This window comes from Lycorma delicatula, chromosome 2, assembly GCF_047948215.1.
Source record: "Lycorma delicatula isolate Av1 chromosome 2, ASM4794821v1, whole genome shotgun sequence".
In the NCBI taxonomy this organism is placed as follows: domain Eukaryota; kingdom Metazoa; phylum Arthropoda; class Insecta; order Hemiptera; family Fulgoridae; genus Lycorma; species Lycorma delicatula.
In genome coordinates, this window is record NC_134456.1 from 90,193,331 (window position 1) to 90,205,752 (window position 12,422).

Genomic DNA, 12,422 nt, shown 5'->3' on the forward strand with positions numbered 1-12,422 from the left:
CCTACTAATGTACATCTGTATGTGTGCTCAATTTTTGCTACCTAACGGCTGATATTCTGTATTGTTTTTCACTGTCATACACAAGCGTGGCCTGAAGTTCAGCAGGATACGTGCCAATTTAATTGCTGTAATTTTACTTTTCTATTTTCTTATCTGTGTACTAATGTTATAAATTTTTGTCCTCATTGTAGAGATTTGATCTCTGGATCGTTGAACCAATTGTTTTGTGTGGTTGATGTTTCTATTTGTAGTATTTGTAAGATTCTTAATATAATCTTTGTGTTAGGTAACACCATTCTATGAAATATCTAGTATAAGGTTGTAGAGTGTATTATGTTTCCACTAGGACATTATGATGAATTGTACGTGTTAGTTAGTTGGTGTGTCTTTCCAGTTGGTTCATTGAGCCATAGGATTCTGTACTGTTTTTCATTACCTAGAGAGATGCTTTTAATATACTCATATTTTGAATTTCCTAAGGATGTTTTTAATTTTGTTGCTGTTCAATGGATGTTTGTATTTTTATTTGTTTCCATTTATTTTAACATATTTCAAAACACCATTCACTTTGCTTGTCAGGTCGAGAAGGCTGAATTCAGGGGCACCTGTAGAATGTTTATGTGTTAAATATTACATGCATGTGGACCCGTGTAGGGTAAGGGAGATAGCCTTTTTGTTGAGGACATCCGGGTTCGGTCACATGCAATAGTGATGGGGTCGGGACACTCTGATGACGCATTAAGAACCCTCAAAGTGTGAGAGGTGGACGTGCTTGAAAGGGGGTATGCGTGGTGAGCATACCTGGACCCTGAGTACGATAGGACTAGGAAGGGTAGCCACACTCCTGGGGAGGGGCATCTCAGCAATCCAGAAGGGAAGTTGGGATGTTCTGATGAGCCAGGGTGGACCAAGGGGAAGAGTCCAATGATTGGGAGGGGGGGGTTTAACATTTTTCAGGTGGCTACCAGTCACCCCTGTTATATTTAAATAAAAGGTAAGAAAAACAAAAATTCAGTTTACATGGAACCCAACTTCTTTTTATAGCCAGATTTCTCCAAATGGTTTAACACTGTTTTGGTAATGGATGTTTAAGTCATTAGTGATGTCATGACTGCCTTCCTAGACTTTTGCCACATTTCGCTGATGTTATCTCATACATAAAAGCATCAATACTTTTAAGACTACCTATTATGTTAAGCATTTTGAATTAAGTCCATTGTTAATGAAATTACTCATTATTGTTTAAAGAAAGTGCTGTGCAATTTTTCAAAACTAAATCTGACGATGTGTCTAAAGACAAAAAAACATTTTTGTAGTATTTTAAATATTTTTAGTTAATTACTAAGGATTAAATTAATTTTCTTTATTTTTATTAATCCTTTTAAACCCAATGTTCGATCAAACAAATGTCTGTAAATTATGCAAAAATTGCCAACAACAATTTCAATAAAAAATACATTTTCTTTTTTAAATTAAAAATATAAACTGTTTAAAAATATCTTATTGTAGAAAAATATTTTTTGTAGAAGATAATTTAATTTCAAAAACATAGATACGCAGTTTAGTTAAATAAAGCCTAATTAAATCCCATCTTGCCCAATCGGTTGTACTGGCAGCTCCAAAGTTGTCTTGGCCTAGCTTGCTTGTTTACATGTATATGTTCATGTTTTTGTATAATGAGTAGGCAATTTAGATCATACTCACCTGTAACTGATATGTTGCATGAATTACTTGTTAATGATGAATACCTGCATTATTTAATTTTTTTTTTTAATTTACTTATATATTAAACGAAAAATAGTGTATATGTAAAAATTTTTTTTTTTTTTCTAGTGATATTTGTTACTAGTTGATATTGTGTAAATATTTTTTTCTACCACTCTGAAGAGGCTGAAAATGAAAAAAAACTAATTTTTCCATAAGTAGAATATTTTTCATTTTTTATAAATTTTTCTTTGAAAATAGTTGCATGTCTAACAAAATATTTGCATTCATTGCCCTATTCTGGATAAATTTATTAGTTTAAAGCCATATCTTGATATGATTTTTCTTGTCTAATTATGTATTTTATATAAAAACACCCCTGGCAGTTTTCGCAGGGTAATCAAAAAAGGTTGGCACTAAAAGGGTTAAGTCATTGGGATTAAAAGATGAAAAATCTGCTCTAGTCCATAAAATGACCAAGGAGAAATATACAATAGTAACACTCTTTTTACTACTATTATCACCTAACTGGTAAGTATACATCCTTGATTTGTTGAAAGTAATCCAGAGAATGTACAGGGTGTTTCATAATGTTCTTCGGAATTTCAAAAATTCATTAACAAAAAACTATTTCACTCATAAGAATAAAACAAGTACTGTACGAAAGAGTACTTCAAATAGTTTTTTTCACTAGGCAGTTATTAAACCATTTGCTCGCTAGGAATCGACAGAGAAAATGGCTGCCACGGGAAGCGAGAAGTTCTTCTATGCGTTCGAATTTCACTTGTCAAAGTCAGTAATTTCTGTGGAACGTGCATTTCAGTTTAAATTTCATAAGGAGCCACCAAGTGACAATTCAATTCATGCATGGTATAAACAATTCAGTGAAACTGGTTGCTTGTGTAAGCGAAAATCAACTGATCGTCCATCAACCTCAGACGTCAATGTTGAACGTGTGCGTGCAAGTTTCATTCGCAGCCCGTCAAAATCGACTGCGGCTGCAGGCAGAGAATTAGGAATTCCAAAAACAACAGTGTGGAGAGTTCTCTGTAAATGTTTATTATGCAAACCATACCATCTTCAATTAATCCAGCGTCTTTCTGATGGAGATAAAACACATAGGCTCAATTTTTGTTTACAGTTACAGGAAAAGATGTTAGATGAAGGTTTTGTAAACAAGATAATTTTCAGCGTAAACCATCATAACGTGCGAGTTTGGGGAACTGAAAACCCACACGCTTATGTGGAACATATTCGGGATTCTCCGAAAGTAAACGTTTTTTTTGTGCGATCTCGTGTGAGGCAGTGTATGGGCCATTCTTTTTTATGGAAACGACAGTAACCAGCATGATATACCTGGATATGTTACTATTATGTTACTATTAACATAGCTATAATAGCTATAATAGCCATAATAGTAACATAGCCATAATAGTAACAGTAGCTGAGGCAGCTACTCAACGACTTCATTTTCCAGTAAGATGGTTGTCCTGCCCATTTTCATAACGAGGTTCGACAGTACCTTAACACAACATTACCTCGGTGCTGGATAGGATGTGCGTCTGAGGAAGACCAATACATTATGCTGTGGCCACCAAGATCACCAGACATCACGCCATGCGATTTCTTTCTCTGCGGTTAAATGAAAAGATAACATGTTTATCCCACCAATACCGCACGATATCGCTGAGCTAAAGGATCGCATAATCAATGCAATCAACTCTATCGAAAATGACATGTTAGAACGAGTTTGGCAAGAGCTAGACTTTTGTGTTGATGTGTGCTGTGTCACCAGAGGAGCACATATTGAGCATTTATGGATTTTAACGAAAACTGTTTGAGTCCCTGCATCACCTCATACAACTTTCATTTAGATAAGTGAAATACTTTTTTTGTACTGAATTTTTGTAACTTCTAAGAACATTATGTGAAACGCCCTGTATTTTCTTCGCATTTTATATATATATATATATATATATATATATATATATTTTTATAAATAGAATAATTCCATTTATCGTCAATGAAAAACTTGCACTTTGTATTGGCTGGTATTTTTGTAGGTAAAGGACTACCAGAAAAAATTTTAATTATTTAATAATGCCTCCAGCACAGAAAATTTAACAAGTGATTTTTGTAAGAAATTTTTCTCATTTAAGATAGTCCAGTGCAACCATTGGATCAAAATTGGTTTCATGTTTGAAAAATAATTATTTTATCCATTCTGTTTTATTCATAATATATTATTAGTAAACTCTGCTGTAGAAAAAAGAAAGTTAAATAAGTTACACGAAAGACAGCAAAAACAAAAAGGTTAATTAAGAAAAGCCTCATTCCACATGAAAATTATTCTGCAAAACAGAAAAAAAAGAAATTTATTTACAAACTTGTTTCTTAACTTGATTTCCAGAAACAAGAATAAGAAATTTCATTCTTGTTTTTTAAGTAAGAAGAGTACTAGCTTAAATAACTACTTGTGGTCATAAAAAATAAATTTTCATACACTACTGACATTCCTGCAAGAAAAAGCAGATGGTCTTTTAGAGGTGTGCATAACAGAATGCAGATAAAAAACATGATACATCTTGATGTATATAAAAACAAACATAACATTCAAATTTAATATTTACACGACAACCAACATTTGAAATTAAAAAAACGTATGATATGTCAGCTATGGTTCAATCCCCAGAAAATAATAAATCATGTTGTATACAGCAGCTGACAGTATTAAATTCTATAATATTTAATGTTGCTTATGTTAAAAAAAAATCCCGACAAATATTCCCACTAAAATTATACCGCGTGTACAAATAAAGGATGCATGGTTGAGAGGATTTTTTTTAAAACAGTTATAATAAATCAAATGGCCTGAATCAAATTTTTGATCCTAAAAGGAGGCCAAAAATTATTTTTCATCTGTTTCACTGAAAACATTAAAAAACAAATCAATTTTGTAATGATTCCACACATGCAATGACATCAGCATAAGATATTAGATCAGATTTCTAAAGGGTAAATAAACCCTTTCATCTGTTTGTAGTTTTTAGTTAAGTGTGTTGCTATTTAATATGGATATTAATTTTTTAAAAGCTTAAAAATAGCAGCTTCTTTGCATTTGATTTAAAAAATAAACTACTAAATGTTTGCTCTGGTAAAGATATAGAGTAATGTGAAGTATAACTTTTTGATATTTTTTCATTTCTTATCTTTTGCAAAATCTGAAAATTATTATATATTATTCAAATCTAATTTTCAAATTCCATAACCCTAAAATTGTGTGTTGGTTAATATAAAAGAATCACAAAGTATCATATTTTGAAATATACAATGTTTGGGGGGGGAAAAAGGTTTGAGGGGGGGGGGAAAGACTTGTAAATGCCATATGATCTACAACTAAATTGAAAATGTGGCAGATTCCAATTAAACACATAATCCAAAATTTAATAAAAAGATTAATAAAATAAAAAATATAAATTTATCCAGTAAATAAACATATATTACCTTATATAATAAAATTTTTTTTAAATGTGATTCTTTTACTTAACAATTTTAGGGTTATGGAATTTGAAAATTAGATTTGAATAATAGTTTGATGTAAAATAATTTTCACATTATGCAAAAGAGAGAAGAAATAAAAAAAAGTAACACATCGTTATGCAACAAAATACGCTATTATCTTTATCAGAACAAACATTTAGTCGTTTAGTTTTTTTAATCAAACGCATTGAAGCTGCTATTTAAGTCTTTAAAAACTTAAGAGCTATCTTAAATAGCCACAATACACAGACATAAAAACTGCAATTAATATTGGACCAACTGTAATCAAATTATTATCAAACATCATCTAACTTACAATCCATCAATATGACTTACAATTATCTTCAGTGAACCAGAGAGCTGTTTATATTTTATAAAACAGAAAACCTGCAAGAGATACGCATGATATCTCAATTCCTTTATCTGTAAAAGCAGAAAAATTGTAAGTATGATACAAGTCGGGAAAAAAAATTTTATTTAGATAAAATGTTCTACCTATTCAAAAGTATGAACAATCAAGTAGGGGTAAATTACCATTTACATCTGATGAAACAGTATTAACATGCAAATTAGTTTAAAATTCTATCAGAGTATTTTATTTATTTTTTTAATTAGAAGAGGTGCAAAACGAATCGGCAAACAGAACCGTAACTGCAAGGAACAATTTGTTTAGTGGAAAAAGAAATATTAATATCACACCAACAATTTTCTGGCATGTAAGAAACCACATAACTTATAGAAAAATGCTTTAAAAAAATTAAAAGTAGACACCAAACAAAAAAAGAAAAGAAAAAGTACATGCAAACGATCTAATATTAGATTTAGTGCAAATGATTAGAAATATGAATAATCCTAATATGAACCAATGCTTAACCTATGATATATTAAGTTAGTACTAAAACTTTACCTCTACAATTGTCTTCATATGTTTTTTAATAAGCTCTTCCTCAACAACTTCAACAATTCGAGACTCCGTTGACTCATCTAGGTAATGTTTCGCTCTCTCTGCTTCTTCATTAATTCGAGCTTCCACTTTTTTAATATACACAGATGCACTATTTTCATTGAGGAACTTTTGGCTTTCCAACTGAAAAGATTAATTACATAAAATGTTGAATAGTTTTTAACAAGGACCTAAAGGTATTAATCAAATACAATAATTATTTTTTAAATTTAAATTTGCATCTGTCTCCACAGAGGTTTTACCCTAAAAAGTCTTAAAATAGATAAGACTGATTAACATTAAAACAAATTGTAGCTATTAAACTACACAGACATTACAATGGAGGAGTCTTATTAATCGACTAAATTCAACTTTAGTCCTCATTGAAACTTCATGTTGATGAATTCTTAATGTACTCATACCAAATCTTAATGTACTCATTAAGAAAAAAGAAATCTTAATGTACTCATACTAAATTATACTTAATGTACTCATACTTATACTCACAATAAAAAACCCTGCACATCCTATGACAATTATGACAGCACATCCTACTATATTATAAGGATGTGTTAGTACTCATACAACACACTATGATAGTGTGTTGTTTTATTTTTAACGGTTCTGTCTTTGGACTATTATGAAAACTAAAATACAATATTCATCTCAAAGCAATGTGCTTAAATCCGCCTGAGCTGAGCAAAATATTGCTGCATATTTTGCAGCCTATGTGATACCAGTAGCATTAAAAGATTTAAATGGCATAAAGGCTCCTGGAATAGACGGAATACCTGTAGAATTACTGCGCAGTGCAGGTGAGGAAGCGATTGTTAGATTATACAAACTGTGTGTAATATTTATGAAAAAGGGGAATTTCCGTCAGACTTCAAAAAAAGTGTTATAGTCATGGTACAAAAGAAAGCAGGGGCAGATAAATGTGAAGAATACAGAACAATTAGTTTAACTAGTCATGCATCAAAAATCTTAACTAGAATTCTATACAGAAGAATTGAGAGGAGAGTGGAAGAAGTGTTAGGAGAAGACCAATTTGGTTTCAGGAAAAGTATAGGGACAAGGGAAGCAATTTTAGGCCTCAGATTAATAGTAGAAGGAAGATTAAAGAAAAACATACCAACATACTTGGCGTTTATAGACCTAGAAAAGCCATTCGATAACGTAGACTGGAATAAAATGTTCAGCATTTTAAAAAAATTAGGGTTCAAATACAGAGATAGAAGAACAATTGCTAACATGTACAGGAACAGAACAGCAACAGTAATAATTGAAGAACATAAGAAAGAAGCCGTAATAAGAAAGGGAGTCCGACAAGGATGTTCCCTATCTCCGTTACTTTTTAATCTTTACATGGAACTAACAGTTAATGATGTTAAAGAACAATTTAGATTCGGAGTAACAGTACAAGGTGAAAAGATAAAGATGCTACGATTTGCTGATGATATAGTAATTCTAGCCGAGAGTAAAAAGGATTTAGAAGAAACAATGCACGGCATAGATGAAGTCCTACGCAAGAACTATTGCATGAAAATAAACAAGAACAAAACAAAAGTAATGAAATGTATTAGAAATAACAAAGATGGACCACTGAATGTGAAAATAGGAGGAGAAAAGATTATGGAGGTAGAAGAATTTTGTTATTTGGGAAGTAGAATTACTAAAGATGGATGAAGCAGGAGCGATATAAAATGCTGAATAGCACAAGCGAAACGAGCCTTCAGTAAGAAATATAATTTGTTTACATCAAAAATTAATTTAAATGTCAGGAAAAGATTTTTGAAAGTATATGTTTGGAGTGTCGCTTTATATGGAAGTGAAACTTGGACAATCGGAATATCTGAGAAGAAAAGATTAGAAGCTTTTGAAATGTGGTGCTATAGGAGAATGTTAAAAATCAGATGGGTGGATAAACTGACAAATGAAGAGGTATTGCGGCAAATAGATGAAGAAAGAAGCATTTGGAAAAATATAGTTAAAAGAAGAGACAGACTTATAGGCCACATACTAAGGCATCCTGGAATAGTCGCTTTAATAGTGGAAGGACAGGTAGAAGGAAAAAAATTGTATAGGCAGGCCACGTTTGGAATATGTAAAACAAATTGTTAGGGATGTAGGATGTAGAGGGTATACTGAAATGAAACGACTAGCACTAGATAGGGAATCTTGGAGAGCTGCATCAAACCAGTCAAATGACTGAAGAAAAAAAAAGAAGTGATACCAGTACTTGTTTAGTACCAGTACACAACATAAGAATTTTTCCTCTTTTTTTGACTTATTTTTTTTTAAAGAAATAAATATAAAAAGAATAATATCTTTGCAGTCCTTATAAAAAATGGACCGTGTGTAATATAGTAAGTAAGTACTCTTAAGTGAATGTTCAGGCATGTTTATTAGATAAACATTCTTATAGTTTTATTATAAAATTAATATTTCTATTTTTACAGCATAAAAAAAAGAAGAGGTTTCCTAACCACATTCTCTAGCTGGCTAACCAAGCCTGAATGATAACTGGACACACTATCTTCATTAATACAACTTTCACTACTTTCCGTAACTAACCAAGAATTATCAAAAGAATGGGCTCACTTATTAGTTCATTTATTTATTAATTTAAAATGACAAGAATTATTAGCCATGGTGGTTTTTCAAAAACAATAACATTCAACAATGATTAACAAAGGACTAAAAATGTTTCATGTAGTCATACATGTAAGTGACGGACAAATGAATTAAGTCAAATTCCAACAAAATATAAGAGCATAAAATTTACTGACTAATGGAGAACCTTCATTTTAATGAATAACATTTTATGAAGGACCAGGCTGTATTGCTGTATTAACCAGTAAATACAGAAATAATCTGCCATGTGAAGATGAAGCATGTCTTCACTGTGCTTTATCTTCACATACAAAAAGTGGAATTAAAATTTCAAAAACAAAATACCTACATCCACCAGTTACTTTTAAAAAAATAAATAGTAAGCAACCACCAGGAGGGTTGAAAAAAGCCAAGCTTCCTGTTATACACAAGAACCAAGAACAGGCTTCATAACAGACTTTACCAGAAATATTTCAAAAAACTTTTCTTCTAAAGCCTTCAACATATGGAATAGAATAAACAACTTCAATTATCATACAACAGATTTCAACAAACAGAACTTTTACTTTTCACGATTTATTACTTTAAAGTTTAATTAAAAAAAAAAAATTGTTCAGCAATGATATCAACATAACACTAATTAGAAATAACTGAATGTATGGTACTTATAATTTACTGCCTCTTTTATACAGAATCATTCCAAATTCCAAAGCAATTTCTTGGGATATGATTATATAGCAAAAAATAAGAAAAAGTTTATTTAAACACTGATCAGAAAACAGCTCATTAATGAGTTTTGGGTCACGAAACATTTAGCCCTTTGTTCTATTCCCTTGTGAAATTAAACCATACTAAAATGCTTGGGGTACAAATCAAACCATAAATTTGGTGCTTCTTGTGGTTTTTGATTATGAATTTGAATAAAAGTGGTTCCACACCTCTATATCATTTAGGTTTTAAACAAACAGCGTAAAATATAGTTTTGTTGAAAACTTTTTAGATTTGGAATAAAATAATTTTGTTAATTTATCTAATAAAAATTTCTAGTTAACATGTAAATAACGTCTCTTAAAATTGAACATTTTCATTTGGAGAGTTGACAAACATGTTAGTTTGTTGTAAAATAAATAAAAATAGATTGGCTGTTGTGCCTGAATACCAGAAAAATTATCCAGATCAAAGAGTACCGAATTGTAAAACATTTGAGGCTTTGGAAAGGTAAATTCAAGAAACAGGAATGCTTATACCATAACAATTTGATGCTGGTAGTGAACATTTTGAGAGAAATGCCAACGGTGAGAAAGCAATATTGAATGCAATACCTCAAACACCAGAAGGTTGTCACATCACTTTCATGTTTTGCAGTCAAGTGTATCAACATTACGGGAGCATGTGTACAAGAATTAGTATCACCTGATTTTGATAAACAGATTAAATTCTATTTATTTAATTAGAAAATTTATGCCCATTTCTTAAGTAACATTCTAATTACTGATGAATCCTGTTTTACAAGAAATACATTGTAAATGATTGAAATTCCCCATGAGACTGCTACATGTCATTTACAACACACATTTTCATTTAATGTATGGTGTCATCTTCTTGGTGATAGGCCATTTTTTCTTACAGCCAAGGTTCAATGGAGAGCAGTAGAACAAATCTGATGTAACTCTTGGAAGATATTCCCACTTGCAGACAGAGTGCAGATGTTTTTGAATGATGTGCACCTGCTCACTACTGTCATGATGTGATGAATCATTTAAATAACACATTTAGTAAGCGATGGATTGGTGGAAACAGACCAGTAACATAGCCACCTCAATCTACTGATCTCATGCTAGCGAATGTTTTCCTATGGGGTTGGAAGGAGTTGTTAGTCTATTCTGCTCGTAATGGCACTCAAGAATTATTGTGATATCGTACAATAAAAGCAGAAGCTACTATTAGGAATAATAATGATGCTATTAGACATGCCTAGTGTCTAATCTAACATGGATTCACCGAGCTGAACTATTCATTGAATGCTACACATTGAGCAACTGCTTTGAAGAAATGTAGCTTTATCAAAGTAACAAATGTGATTTTTATTTTTTTAAGTCCATTTTTTATTAATTTTTCTCTCTGTTATTGATAAGTTTTCTATTTCTTTTCATTTATATTATGTTGTTCAAACACTAATGAAAATTGTTCTGTTTAAAATCTTATCACTTTTCCAATCCGGTTTGTTATGATATTAAAGTTGAACTTTTCAAATTTGTGTCTAATTTTAATATACTTATTTATCAATTTTCTCAGAATTAAATTCTCTACAAAGTTAAAAAGAAATTTTTATTTGTTTGTTGGTAAATTAACTATTTTATTCCAAACCTAAGAATGTGTATTTTCTGGCAAATTTTTTTTGTTTTACCCTGTTTTCTTAAAACCTGTGAGATAGAGATCTGGAACCACTTTTATTCAATTTCTTAGATCAAAAGCCGCGGCAACTTGGAAGCACCAAATTTATGAATCAATTTGTACCCAAGAATTTTAGTACAGTTTAATTTCACAGAGGGGGCAAAAAAGCAGGGCTAAATGTTTCCCAAGCCAAAACTCAGTAAGGAATTGTTTTCTGACCTATGTTTAATATGAACTTTTTTTCTTATTTTTGGCCACAGAATCATCTCCCAAGAGATTTCCATGCAATGTGTAATCACCTGTATTCATAAAATATATTAAAATTGTCTTAAAAAAAGAAAACAATTAGCTCAAGAATTAACAACATTCATTTTTGATATTATTTGTATTATATAATAGATACAATTTCCTGTAACTATAAGAAAATTGATAATCTTTTTTTTAATGACCGACTCCATTTACATTGAAATTCTTACAAAAATTAATTATTTAAAAATATTTGAGCAAATAATAGAAAATCTAACAAAATAATTTTAATAACCTCAATCAACCTTAAATTAATAAACACCACTCATCATTTTAAGAGAATATCATTAGTGGACAATGATTTTAATTTTAACTAAAATATATTTCACATTTATTACCAAGCATCTTAGCATCTTGTCATCTCTAAAAAAAAAGCAGTTTTACAAGAAAGACATTCTGCCATATAACAAAACTGAAACATTGGTTTTTTTCAGAACAAAACAGTGTTTTTTTAGATCAAACATTTCATATATGTAAAGCTTGCACCATTGCTTTTACTTTCTTTCAGAAGCTAATCACTTTGATTAGATATTTTTTATTAAGGTTTTTAATTACCTTCATAGAGCTGGCATTTTCACCAGTCCAGAACCAATAAATCCAACATACATTGGACTTCTGCAATCAGGATTAACTAAAAGCAATATAATAATTTACAAATTAAGCAAAAAAAATACATACTCTGTAGAAATCTGATGACTGATGAAGAAAAGGTCGCTCAAAATCTTCCTCGTAAACAGAACGGCTGTTGATACCAAGGACCATCAACATTTGGGAAGCATTTTTAATAGCAATCCTGTCAACTACTTCACCTTTCCGTTCCCTCATCACCAAACCCAGCAATGTCTCTCGCAGATGGTCTCTTATGCACCCATATCGCACCACCTCATATGGACAAAAACAGCAGCTCCCTTTCTCATAACAT

The 12,422-nt window shown here is 31.0% G+C and overlaps 1 protein-coding gene across 1 annotated transcript in view; it reads right to left on the reverse strand.

Annotated features, from left to right (window-relative positions):
* Positions 1-12,422, reverse strand: part of Cul3 (cullin 3) — a 128,509-nt gene that overhangs the window by 71,516 nt on the left and 44,571 nt on the right. The window contains exons 4-5 of the mRNA XM_075355749.1: positions 12,179-12,382; positions 6,152-6,331 (exon numbers count right to left, since the gene is read on the reverse strand). Coding sequence (XP_075211864.1) covers positions 6,152-6,331; positions 12,179-12,382 — 384 coding nt within the window. The remainder of the gene's footprint in view (positions 1-6,151; positions 6,332-12,178; positions 12,383-12,422) is intronic.